General features: G+C 52.9%; 3 protein-coding genes across 3 annotated transcripts; 1 reads left to right on the plus strand and 2 right to left on the minus strand.

The window, feature by feature from the left end:
- Nucleotides 1–844: 844 nt before the first annotated feature.
- Rnaseh2a (ribonuclease H2 subunit A) lies at nt 845–5,335 on the minus strand. Its single transcript, XM_076847894.1, has 8 exons — nt 5,126–5,335; nt 4,820–4,891; nt 4,560–4,686; nt 4,368–4,455; nt 2,653–2,790; nt 2,461–2,548; nt 1,137–1,260; nt 845–1,052 (listed from the first exon to the last, which is right to left on the minus strand). The coding sequence occupies exons 1-8, from the start codon at nt 5,250–5,252 to the stop codon at nt 917–919; spliced, it is 900 nt and encodes a 299-aa protein (XP_076704009.1). The 5' UTR covers nt 5,253–5,335; the 3' UTR covers nt 845–916.
- A 144-nt stretch (nt 5,336–5,479) lies between these two features.
- On the minus strand, nt 5,480–8,481 carry Thsd8 (thrombospondin type 1 domain containing 8). The gene is made up of 3 exons (XM_076848023.1): nt 8,225–8,481; nt 6,622–6,830; nt 5,480–5,556 (listed from the first exon to the last, which is right to left on the minus strand). Exons 1-2 carry the CDS (start codon nt 8,370–8,372, stop codon nt 6,628–6,630), a joined length of 351 nt encoding a protein of 116 aa, XP_076704138.1. The 5' UTR covers nt 8,373–8,481; the 3' UTR covers nt 5,480–5,556; nt 6,622–6,627.
- A 90-nt stretch (nt 8,482–8,571) lies between these two features.
- Nucleotides 8,572–11,840, plus strand: Prdx2 (peroxiredoxin 2). Its single transcript, XM_076847922.1, has 6 exons — nt 8,572–8,698; nt 9,175–9,279; nt 9,371–9,524; nt 10,087–10,209; nt 10,342–10,472; nt 11,513–11,840. Exons 2-6 carry the CDS (start codon nt 9,177–9,179, stop codon nt 11,596–11,598), a joined length of 597 nt encoding a protein of 198 aa, XP_076704037.1. The 5' UTR covers nt 8,572–8,698; nt 9,175–9,176; the 3' UTR covers nt 11,599–11,840.
- Nucleotides 11,841–13,235: the final 1,395 nt, after the last annotated feature.

Consider the following 13,235-nt stretch of genomic DNA (forward strand, 5'->3'; position numbering starts at 1 on the left):
TCCCTCCAAAGCACAATCAGGAGCTGGAACCAGGAGAGGGGGAGAGAATGCTGGTTATGGAGCCAAGATGCAGCAGCTACAGACTGCTGGGAATGACCTTGGCCTTACAGTACATCTCCACAGCCACTCTACATGCTGCCCAGCCTTGTGTTTTACCACTGGGTTATAATCCCCAATCCTTTTTACTTTTTGAGACAGGGTCTTGCTGTTGCCCAGGCTAGCCTTGAACATGGGATCCACCTGCCTCAGCCTTGGGTAGTGGGGCCACAGGTGAGTTGCATCAGACTGAGGCATACATTTTCTGGTGCTGGAGATTGAACACAGGGTACTTTACCACTGAGCTCACCCCCAGCCATTTTTATTTTTTGAGACAGGTTCTTGCTAAATTGCTGAGGCTGGCCTCCAACTTGTGATCCTCCTGCCTCCCAAATCCCTGGGATTATAGGCATGCACCACTGTGCCCAGTTGGTGTTGCATTTTTTTTATCCCTTGGCAGTGCCATCCATCTGTTTCTACCAACATCACCACACAGTTGAGTGAGGTACTGGGCGCCAATGTTGGAGGTCACCAGGTGAGAGGAAGTTTTCAGCTGTACCTGCAGTCTCCTTCAAGAAACATCCTTATGCAGAAACACCCTTACACAGCACAGGACTTTTGGTCCTGGTAATCAAAGAAAGGGTCATGTGTGTGCTGGGCAGGCTCTCTACCACTGCTACCCCCCAGTCCCAGGGCAGGGCTGTATTTTAAAAATCAAATCAGTCCAATACTACCCAAAAGGCAGCAGCTGCATCGGGCTGCTGAAGTCACTCCCATAGCACTTCTGGCCCCAAGGACAACCCCTCCATTTGCTTATCCTTCAACAACTTTAATCCGTGTTGGTGAGGGGAGGCAGGCCTGGGGAGGAAAGAGGCTTCTCCTACAGGGCGGTGGCTGGTTCCAGGCCCCGCTCCTGGAAGTATCTGTGGAGAGCACGGGGGCGGGCTCGGGAGCCTTTGTTGAAGTAGGCAGTGATCCTCTCAGGTCCTTCCAGGTCCTGTGCTGGGGAGTCCTCCCTGTGGAGAGAGGAGTGACATGACCACTTCCGGGATGGGGCCTGGCCCTCCCACTCACCCTCCTATAGCACCCACAGCACCCACCACAACACATCTGCCGCCTCCTTTTCCAGGATGGTCTGGGCTGTGCTCCAACTGAACCGAACAAACTGGGGGAAGCCGAATACCGGTTCCACGTGTTTCTTCAACCATGCTTTTGTCTTGGGATCTGGGGTGGGACAGGCAATGACAGCAGTCCCCAAGTCTCAAGGTAACACCCAAGCTCCAGGTCCACTCACCTTTGACTCCCTCCTGAGTGCTTGGGGCATTTTGTACCTCGGGCCCTTAGCACAGGCAGTTCCTTCCCTCCCATTCAGTGCCTGGCTGAGCAGTGCTCAAGGAGAAGCTTGAGACTGCCTCTGAGGTAGCCTCTGACCCCCAAGGACAACAATGTAACACCCATTCCCTCCACAGGCAGGAGCTCAGTGGGGCCTTGAGATGTTTGTCTAACTGCTGTATCCCCAGGGCTCAGCCCTGCATGGCAAGTACCAGGCACCCTGACTTCTAATCACCTGAGGGGCTCTGCTCCCCACCCAGCTTCAAAAGGACTGGAGCCATCCTTGCACCCAACTACCAAACCTTCACTGTATCTTTCTGTTTGCACTGCAGGGATAAACGCCCTGCCCGAGAATGCGGGGCTAGTGCTCTACCTGAGCTACGACCAGCTCGGCCACTGAAGCCTCCCACCTGCCCTTGATGCCTGCATGAGGTTTGCAGGAAGGTGAGTATGAGACTGTCTTCATTGTATAATGAGGACATGGAGCCTCATGGTGGAGAGAACAGCACAGATTACAGATTTAAACTGAGGCCACAGGATTGAGCCAGGACCCCCATTCCTGCCTCCTTCCCCTTAACAAGCAGATACCTTTGGTCTCAGCCCCCGCCCTTTTTTTTGGGGGGGGGGGTAGTGGCAGGTACTGGGGATTGAACCCAGGGGCACTTAACCACTGAACCACATCACTAGCGCCCCCTTTTTTGAGACAGGATCTTACAAAGTTGCTTAGGGCCTCGCTAAGTTGTTGAGGTTGGCTTGAACTTTCGATCTTCCTGCCTCACTCTCCCAAGTCCCTGGGATTATAGGTGTGCGCCACCATGCCCAGCTCAGACTCTCACTCTCTGGGGCCCCAGACAGCAAAATGAGGGAGGGGAGGAGAGAGCCTATGAGCTGGAATCCAGCTGCCACTCACTGGCCACGAGGCCCTGATCAGACGTACAGTGTCTGGGGTTCAGCCTCTTCTGCTATGGAGTGGAGCGGCCAGAACGACTTAGAAACCTTCAGCAGTGTGCTCGACATAGCTACGTCAGTGCTACCACCACAGTGGGGGGTCTCAGGGCAGCTGCAGAGCAGGCCTGACTGCCATGTGCTCACCATTAGGGTAGCCGGAGCCATAATCAGCATCCAGGTCCTGCAGGTCCTCCACAAACTGCCAGTTCTTCACTGCCTGGTCTCGAGCCACCTGCAGGCAGGACAGAAACTTGGAATCTCCTTCCCCCAGGGGAACCATGGCCGGTCCCTCCCAGAGAGATGCCAGAAATCATCCACGGTCAGTGGGGGGCTGACCTTGGCACAGATGCTGGCAGCGCTGACCACAGGGAAGAGGGCATCTGCTTTGGCCTTGACTGTCACGTCAATTCCAGGAAAGCGTTGCTGCAACCGCTCCTGGTATGTCTCTGGCAGCCCCACTGTGTCCACGAACACCTATCATGGTGACAGAAATGTTCTCATTCAACAAACAGCTGGAAAAACAACTGTGAAAAGGATCCAACCTCTCAGCCATTGTACTTGCTATTTTCAATTCCCACAATCATTTTTTTTTTTTCCCTCAGGGACCTGGGAATGGAACCCCGGTCCTAACACATGCCAGGAAAGTGTTCTATCACTGAGCCCTTTTCCCAGACTGACATTGACTTTTATTAAATGTAAAAGGTATTTTGTTGGTGCTAGGGATGCAGTTCAGTGGAAGAGTGCTTACCTGGAATGCACAAAGACCTGGGGGGTTCCATCCTCAGCACACCCCACACACACACACACAAAAAAAGGCTTTGCCTGATCATGCTGCAGACACTGCCCACTTATTAAGCACCTAGTGCATGCCAGAGGCTGTCGTTCGTAGTAAGGACATGGCAGCAAACAAACTACAGAAAAATCTCAGCCTTTGTTGGGTGAAAATCTTGGTGAGGTCAAAGACAAAAACCAGGATAAGTATAGAACAGGAAAGAGTTTAAAGGGGTTATAATTTTAAATACTGACAAGGAAGATCTAAAGTGGTGATATTTGAATAGAGACTTGAAGGAAGTGAGGAAATAAACCATGTGGAAATCTGGGAAAGAGTGTTCCAGGAGGAAGAAAGAACCAGTGCAAAGGCCCTGAGGTTGAACCATGTGAATGTTGCTGAACAACTGATTAGAGGCTCCATGGTTGAAGCACAGAAGTGAGGTTAAGGAGCTGATGGTTCAAGTGGTGCCTCTATGGAAATTATCATTTTTAGAAATCATATTTACTTTTTGTGTACCAACTGACCATCTGTTTCTCCAGATTAAGCCTTGAAACCCTAAGTATAGCATCACCCACCAGCTCTGCATTCAGGGTTGGGGCCTCAGCCACTTCCTCAGCAAGTCTGCCTGCTACATTTCCTGTGTCAGAGTTATTTCCCCTGGTAATTCTCACAAAGCCTACCGTCTTTGACTCAGAGCAATTGATGCAATGCTGACTTATGTTTTTCTCTGATAATTTAATCTCATTCTCCCCCACTTGACTCAATTTTCCTGATTTAATTTCCACTGTGATCATAAAATTAAATGTCATGATTTACATTTCACAAAGACAACCGTCTGCTGTGTGGGGAACAGATTGGAGAGGAAGGGGATGAAGGTGGGGGAATCAGGGAGAGGACGCAGGGCAGATTTCCAGGTTGCAGAGGGTACACTGGGCTAGGACAGAAGTTGTGGGAAGATGGACAGACTTTTAGAATAGGGGTTCAGGTTAGACAGGAATGGAGCACACATTTAGGTCAGGAACAGGAGCAGGGATTCAGTGGCAGCAATGAATATGCCTGAGGCACTCCTGATGATCTGATGTTGAATCTGTCCACTGCATTTTTCTTAAAACAATTATAATCTTTTTTATTTTCTTGATGTTGGGGATTGAACTCAAGGCCCTACACATACTAAGGACATACTCTTACCACTGAGCTCCACCCCCAGGCCACATTGCACTTGGTAACCTCCATTTCATCCAAAGATGATTAAATAGAGGCAACCCAACAGTCAGCTCACCTGGGTGACTCTCACACCCTGGTCCAATGCATACTGTATTAGTCCAGCAGCTGTATCATGGGACAGGGCGTTCAGGTTGTATTTGACCCTGCAGTGGTAGGTAGAGCTCAGTTAAACCCATTCCAGCCACAGGGCCCACCTAGGCCATGCTGGCCTACCCCTCCACCCCAGCCCCTCTGAAGCACCCCTCACCGCCCAAGCATGCTGGTAGAGATGAGGTTTGGAGATAGCACGTCCAGAGCCCAGCCCACAAAGTCCCCGTTCTCCTCCATTTTGGCAAAGAGCCTGTCCCGATCGCTCTCCGACATGGTCTTTGAGTCTGGGAGGAGAGTTGGAGAAAAGGGGGGCAGCTTGTTCTCCCAGTTCCTGCTCTTCCCCTAGATTTCTCACCTGCTCCCTCTCCCCCACACATGCCCAGGAACCCCATCCTCAGAAGTGTATTTCAGGCTCACCTGCCACTTTCATAGCCTCCAGATCTGCCAGGCGGGACAAGGGGCAATAACAGATGGCGTAGACCATGGGCCCTGGGGAGGAGAAATGTCAAGATTTCCGGGAACAAGGGTCCAACTAGTGAGTCCGTGTCAGCTACCAGCCCTCTTCCATCACCACTGCTTTGTTCAGTGCCACCACCGATGCCATGGTCATCCCACTATAACTCATGGTCATCACGCTTCCCCAGGTCGGATGCAATCCCGACTCAGGTTCCAGGGCGACTGTCTTTCCCTTACTACGCCCCTTCCCTGGCCCTAGGGACGCACCAAGCACAGGGCCCCGACCCGCTTCATCAACGCCGAGAACGCATGACTCCTTGAGGCACACGGCGGGCACTGGCGAGCTCAGGCGACAGCGGCCTGTATTGTCTTTCTCCAACTCGGTGAAATCCATAGCCCCTCAGCGGCCGCCGCCAGCTGCAAGAAGGAGCGCTGCAGGCGCTGGCCTTGGCGCGCGATTGCCGTGGGCTCCACAGCAGCGCTGGATCCTGACCAATCAGTGCGCGAGACACGCCCCCGACGCTCCCGCCGGCGCGGACGTTTACGCATGCAGCGCCGACGCCGCTGCCGTGCGGCCTCCTGGGAATTGTAGTCCCCACGGGAGGCAACGGAGGGCGTGCTTTGCACCGGGTCGTTTTGCACCGGGTCACTTTCCGAGCTCCGCCCCGGGGTCTCTCGTGCCTTGCTCGCGGACGCTGCTGAAAAAAGAGGAAAGTAAAGGGGAAACTGAGGCGCAGCTCAGGTGACTCTGTTTTGGGGCAAAGAAGGCCAAATATCATTCCCAGTCCGTTGCTCTCCGCACCACTGGGCCCCGGTCCTTGGCGGCCCTTATTCTGCCCTTATATACGCATTCTGAAAACTGTGTTTTCTGCACTACGTATTCCCATTGTTTCTCGGTCAGGCCTTCCAAGTTGGAGTCCCTAAACTCCCACTTTCGGCCGTTAACTTGTATCTCCCCTGCCACCAGGATCTCTGCCTCCTACTCTAATTAGGGCCAAGCCTCCCCTACTCCTAATGGAGATCCACAACCCAGCAGATTCCTGCTTATAGAGTCTCAGGCCTCCTCAACCCATCACCCCCCTTTCTTCTGCTCTCCCCTCCCAGGCCCCTCTGCCACTCCTGCCGCACCTCTCCTTCTATCCCTTGGACTCTGTAGGGTTCATGTCCTCTGCCTGTGGATTCCTGCTTATCGGTGCCATGCGCCTCCATCAATTTCCTAGTTCCCCCATCTCCCCTATCCCTCCAGTGCATACCACCTTTTTGTTTTCTTCCTGGACATCAGGGAAGGCTCTTTTTGTTTTTTGTTGTAGATAGACACAATTACCTTTATTTTATTTATTTATCTTTATGTGGTGATGAGGATTAGACCCAGGGCCTCACACATTGCTAGGCAAGAACTCAACCACTGAGCCACATATCCAGCCCTATTCCTATTGTGTATTTTCTTTAGAGGCAGGGTCTCACTGAGTTGTTTAGTGCCTCGCTTTGGCTGAGGCTGGCTTTGAACTCCCAATCCTCCTGCCTCAGCCTTCCAAGTTGCTGGGATTACCTGGTGTACCACCCCACCTGGAGGCTCTTGACTCAGAGGTCTTGACTCAGCTCACCCCTCCCCTACTGGCCTCAAGACTCCGATTTAGGGCCCCAGTTATCTCCTTCCTCTTACTAGCCTCACACCCTCTACAAGCACCTCCCTTCCTCTTTCCCTCCCCTCCTTTGGGACCCCTGGCCTGCTCCTGCCTGCCTCCTCTATGCCAGTCTCTCACCTGGGTTCAGGGCCTCCAATTGCAGTCGATTGGCTTGCAGGATGGACAATCCCTTTGCCTGCAGGGCCTCGCCTGGACCAGGTTCTCTCGATCCATGAACACCATGGGATCTGGAGCTGTGCCCAGCACCTCGCGGCTGCGTTCTTGTTTGCCCAGGTTGCAGAAACAGTGCCACTTTCCCCAGGGGCCCAGGATCGAATCCTCCAAGACTAAAGATAGAGATGAAGACTCAGATAGGGGTGCCTCTAGGAAGGCACAAAGATAATTATACTAACAAACAACGGCTCATATTTGCTAGGCAGTTTGCCAGGCTCTGCCTGTATGCCTTTTAGTCTTCCCATTAGTCCCAGGTGAGAAAACTGAAACCTAGAGATTCATTCTCCCAAGGTCACACATCTGGTGAGCCCAGAGGGTCTGCAAACTGACATCTCTAACCTGTGCCAGCCTGCCCAATGGGAGTATAGACATGCTTGGTGCCTGCCATCCGAAGTTGAGAAGTTGACTCCTGTCCTCAGAGGCTTGATCATAGGCCTATCTAACAGGCACAATGCCACCTTACCAGCAGGGCTGACAGGTGGTAAATTAAATAATATAATTGACATAATGAAGGTACTTAAAGCCCCTGATGAAGAACCAAAATAATTATCATGATCACTTTGAAAGAAGCTATAAATAGTGGGGCAGTGGAACATGCCAGCAATCTCAGCCACTCAGAAGGCTGAGACAGGAAAATTGCAAGTTTGAGGCCAGCCTCAGCAACTTAGCCAGGCCCTAAGCAATTTAGCAAAACCCTGTCTCAAAATAAAAAGGCTGTGGATGTATGGATGTAGCTCAGTGGTAAAGCATCCCTGGGTTCAATCCTGTCCTTCCCCACAACCAAAAAAAAAAAAAAAAAAAAAAAAGGAGATATGTAACTTTTTGTGTGGGGGCTGAGGAGTGCTGGGGATGGAACACAGGGTCTAAGGGTCTGAGATACCCACTAAACCCCAACTTATTAAGATGTCCTTTACAACATTGTTGTGGCATGCTAGGCAAGTCTTCTGCGCTGAACTAAGGCCCACACTCCTACAATAGTCTTTACTGTTTTTTTTTCTGTGCCACTATGAAGCAGGCCTTACCCCAACTCCCAGCTCTCAGAGCTTGACACTCATGCCCTAGCTTGCCCGGTCTCTGCCACATCACATTCCCCCTTTCCTTTCCTCTAACAGGCTTTTTAGCCTTGGCACTGTCTGTTCCCTTTGCCTGAGACACTGTCTCCCCAAATCTGTGCTTTTCGTGCTTTTGTTTATCATTCTGGCTGCGTTGGTTGCCAATTTTTTTTTTTTTTTTCTGTATTCCTCCGTCTTTGCCCTTCCTAGCACCTATCCATGAGTTCATGGATGTGTCGTCTTCATGTTTATTGCCTATCTAGGCCCGATCATCCTATGAACTGCTTTCAGGCAGTGTTCACTTCACTTTTCAGATAAGAAAACTGGGCTTCCGAGAAGGGAGCTGGCAGTGCGGAGCTGGGCGAAGATTTGAAAGCCATGGAGGAGGAGTCTGTTTGCAGCCAACAGGAGAAGTAGGGCCATGGGGCATTGTCATACCCGCCGCCTGCGATTACCCTTTTGATGCTGCTGCCGCAGCAGCTCCCAGGTGTCACCTTCTCCCTGGTCGCCGAAGTACTGGTAGTCGGGGGAGAGCTGGACAGCTGTTGTCCGCACCAGGAGCACCAGAGGCAACAGCACCAAGGTCGGCTGGTGCCGGGCCATGCCGGACGCCAACCGTCTCCAGCGCGTTCCGGGACCCAGCCACGCGACTAGTTTGCAGCTCACGCACTACCCCACAGGCTAGCGCAGTGGTGGCGGCGGGCTGCCGAACTGTCCCCTTCACCGCGCAGGCGCAAGGCCCAGCCGCGCCGCATCCCCTCCCTTGCCGGCGCAGTGGACCTGACCGCTCGGCTCGCCAGCCCCGCCCCAGCCCTGCGCGTCACGGTTCGGGCGGTGCATAAAAGACTCCGCGGCCCTGGGCACACTTGGCTTTGAGAACTCGAGTCGGTGCATCTGTTCTTCAGGGTGTCCGTCTCTTGCACACGCAGGTATGGACACTTGGTGTACATCTGAATGGGGGTGAGCCCCCGTCCTGAGTTCTGACCCTACTAGGACCTCCCTGCTGGCCGCCTTTGTTTTCCATCCGCCATAGTGGCTGCCTTTGTCCTTGCGAGGGAAACTGAGGCCCCAGCCTTGGAGTACGGCGGCCCGATAGCCGGGCTCCCCACACCCTGCCCCAGAGGTTCTCGACATCTCTTCTGGACCAGGGCTTGCGCCACCGTGCTCAGGCTCACTCACTGGTGGGGCCTAGGGACAGTGGCCCTGCCACTTTTATTCTGCTTAAGGGGGCGGGTCTCCGGCAGCCTCCCGGCCTTGTAGAACCGGCAGCGGGGAGGGTGAGTATGAGCGCCGCGGCCTCCTCTGCTCAGTCTCCGTAACTGGGCCCAGCACGCAGCGTGACCTTGGAAAGGGAGGACAAAGGGTCTTCCCTTGTGCACTGATCGGCGCGGGTCTTGGCTTTCAGTCATGGCCTCTGGAAACGCGCACATCGGAAAGCCCGCCCCTGACTTCACAGCCACCGCGGTGGTGGATGGTGCCTTCAAGGAGGTGAAGCTCTCTGACTACAGAGGTGAGACGGCCTGGCGGGGGTCCAGGTGGGGGCGGGCCCACGGATCAGAGAGGCTAGGTCCTAATTTCTCATCTGTTTCCCTCGACCCCAGGGAAGTACGTGGTCCTCTTTTTCTACCCACTGGACTTCACTTTTGTGTGCCCCACGGAGATCATCGCTTTCAGCGAACATGCTGAGGACTTCCGCAAGCTGGGCTGCGAGGTGCTGGGTGTCTCTGTCGACTCTCAGTTCACCCACTTGGCTTGGTAGGAGCAGGGACCAGGGAGGGAGGATGCAGCTAACCTCACACAGTAGAACCAAGCCTGTGGCCTCCCTTTCCTCATCTAGAAAAGAATGGAAATAATGACTCCTAAGTCCTTCAGGATGGATGATGACAGTAATTAACATTTGGCAGCTAGATGCATGGCCCGTGAAGTTGCAGATGCTTTATCTCTCTCAGTTCTCAGAAGACAGGCTGTATTGTCCTATTTCATGAAGGTGGAAACTCCAGTTCACCAAGTGAAGGGCTGGGCCCCAGGACACAGGCAGAGAGGAGGATGGGGACTCTGACATTAGCTCTTTACTGCTACTGCTCCAGCCATATGAAGCCACTTGGCTGGACATGGCAGGATTCTTGTCCCAGCTATGGGGATACAGCCCCTACACCTCCAGGGTGGGGCGGGTGGGGCTTGCAGGACCTGCTCTAAGGCCCCTTATCTGTGGTTTCCAGCACTCCCACTTCAACCCTTATCACTCCCAGGCTCACAGGGTGAGGACCCTGCTTTGTCAGACATCCTGAGGTCCCAACCTGGTCTCCCCTATCTCCAGGATCAACACCCCGCGGAAGGAGGGAGGCTTGGGCCCCCTGAACATCCCCCTGCTTGCTGATGTGACCAGAAGCTTGTCCCATAATTATGGCGTGCTGAAAAGCGATGAGGGCATTGCCTACAGGTAGGGAGGGGATGCACAATCCACTTCTGGGAGCCCTGTCCCCAGGATGACCAGGCAGTGGGATGGTGTTCCCTTCCCTGGCCCTGGAAGTGGGAGCTCCCAGCTCCTTATCATGAACCATCATGTCCTCAGGGGCCTCTTCATCATTGATGGTAAGGGAGTCCTTCGCCAGATCACTGTTAATGATTTGCCCGTGGGGCGTTCTGTGGATGAGGCTTTGCGGCTGGTCCAGGCCTTCCAATATACAGATGAGCATGGGGAAGGTGAGTGGATACACACATTCATGTTCACGCATGAATATGACCTTAGCTCCACTGTCAATCACTAGGACACTCACTGCCTGCCCCTGCACCTGTGTGGAATGGATGTTAGGGCCCTAAAGAAAATTCAGCTCAGGGCCTTGTCTGCAGGAAGTTTCCATCCTGGAAGTGGGTAAGGTCAGGTGAAATGCTCCAATACAAGAGCAGGCAGCTAGGCGGAAGCCTGTAATCCCAGGGGCTCAGTAGGCTGAGGCAGGAGGATTGAAAGTTCAAGGCCAGCTTCAGCAACTTAGCAAGGTCCTAAAAAATTTAGTTAGACCCTGTCTCTAAATAAAATATAAAAAGGGTTGGGGATGTGGTTCAGTGGTTAAATGCCCCTGGATTCAATCCCTGTTACAAAAAAAAAAAAAAAAAGAAGAAGAAGAAGAAGAAGAAAGAAAAAACAGGCAGCTGGGAGGAGGTGATAAAGATCTATAAAAGTCATTTGAGAAGGCATGTTCCAAGTCAGGCTTGAATAATATTATTTGCATTAAAGATTAGAGTACCTTCCCCTCACCCCCTTGTGGTGTTAGGGATGGAACCTAGGCCCTTGCACATACTAGGCAAAGATGAGCCACACCCCAGTCTGATCAGAGTATCTTGTTTTGTTTTTTGGTGCTGGGGATCGAGCCCAGGGCCTTGTGCATGCAAGGCAAGCACTCTACCAACTGAGCTATATATCCAGACCCACCCAGAGTATCTTCTTATGTGGAAGAGAAACCCAACTCCAGGTTCCCCAAGTCCATTAGGGCCAAGGGAGAAAGTGGATTAAGGGGGCCAAAGGAAAAAAAAAAAAAAGTGAAGGCTAGAACAGGAAAATGTCAGCTAGAAGATACTGCAGCTGAGCTTGAGGGGGCTTCTCTTAATATGCACATTCTTCGGCCTGGACCACTTGGTTCTAGCTTTGTCTTCTGCAATCCAGGATCTGGCATGCCCTCTGTTCGTCCCCTGAGCTTGATTATGGGACTTTAGTCTCATGTGTGCATCCCTGTATCTTTCCACAGTTTGCCCCGCTGGCTGGAAGCCTGGCAGTGACACAATCAAGCCCAACGTGGATGACAGCAAGGAATATTTTTCCAAGCACAACTAGGCTGACAAACAGGCAGTGAGCCTGTGTCCTTGGATTCCATCTGTGCTCCTACCTGGGTGCTCTGTGCTGACCCAAGAAAGGCAGGACCTGCCCCTTCCAAACTCCATAGTATGGGGGAGGCCTGGTAAACTAGGCAAGGCTTTCCACTTTCTCATCCCCTACATGGGATCTGGTTAATAGTGACCCCTTTCTATCCAACTGGGTACAGGTATATAGGTGACCAATAAAGTGTTAGGAACAGATATGACTCTGTGTTGGTGTGTTTTATCAGGCTGGGCACTTGCGCCCTGGAAAACCGACCCTGTGTTTACTAATTTTCACCACAAGGTGGCGGCCTTACTTCATGCACTGCTGACTCCTTGCCTGAGAAGTTTCCAAAGGGCCTGGGAGGATGCTTGGTGCCCCTAGGAGGGGGGATAGGTTTCAAAACACCCTACATCCTGACACGTGGCCATGCATTTCAGCATCTATACCATACCATCGGCCAGTCTGGGTTCAGATGTCATTTAACAGTTGTGCTCTTCCCTGGGAAGGAAGACTACCAGCCCAGATGACTATGCAAGTTAAAAGTATGTAAAGTTCTAAGCACCAGGCTCTACTTAAGGCCCAGTTAACAGTTACTAGCACTGGAAGGATCCCTGTTAAATTCAGTCTTATGGGGGAAGAAGGTGGGAACACAGTCCTGAAAGCAGAACCAGCAGTAGGAGCCCGAGTTCCATTCCCAGTCCCAAGGAAGGGCTGTTGGTATACCCCTGCTGTGGGAGGGTGAGCATTACTTTAGGAGGCAGACATTAGAAGCAAGGCAGTGTTCCCAGGGGGTGCAGTTTTGATGATGCATGTATTTAAGCTAGTGGCTTTGTCACTCTGAGCACCCCATTTCTTTCCAAAGAACAAGGCTAATATGCTCATTTAATCTATATACCTCTATTAATACTGCTACTCAGGCAGTATTAAGGGTCACTCATCTCATCTCCCTTCGAGTTTTTTCTACTTTTTCTTTTATTTTTCGTGTGTGTGTGTGTGTGTGTGTGTGTGTGTTGTTTTTTAGTGGTGATGGGACTGGAACCCTGGGCTTCTCTCATTCCTGTGCAAGTGCTCTACCACTGAGCCACACACCCCCTCCTGTATTTATTTATACATGGATTAACGAAAGTGTCTGTTCTGCCAGCCCCACCGCAATGACCTGGTTTCTTCTCTGCTCTGGAGGATTCCAACTTCCAGGCCAGCTAGACCCTACCGGGGCACTCCAGTAGTTCCCGCCTCCTCCCTGGTCCCAGCTGTAGAACAGGGGTCATGGCATAAGGGTGGTGGTGGCGCCCAGAGGCCCAAGTAGGCGCCCTGGCAGGACCGGACCTGGCAGTCGCCCCGCTCTGGCACCCGGGAGGGGAAACTGGCAGGCGGGCGCCGCCCTTCCTGGCGGGAGTTGTGGGGGACGGCGTCGGCAACCGCGCAGAGGCAGCGGCAATCCTTCGCCCGGGTCAGATCAGACAGGGGGCGTGGGCGCGGCGGGGCCCAGGCGCCAGCCCGTTGAGGGAGGCTCGGGGGTGGCTCCTAGAGTCCAGGAGAGAGCAGCCCGCCCACCGCGGGCGCTCTGGACCCAGGCCTGGGGTTTTCCGGGCCCAGGCAGCCGCCCGCCC

This window comes from Callospermophilus lateralis, chromosome 1, assembly GCF_048772815.1.
Source record: "Callospermophilus lateralis isolate mCalLat2 chromosome 1, mCalLat2.hap1, whole genome shotgun sequence".
Lineage (NCBI taxonomy): Eukaryota > Metazoa > Chordata > Mammalia > Rodentia > Sciuridae > Callospermophilus > Callospermophilus lateralis.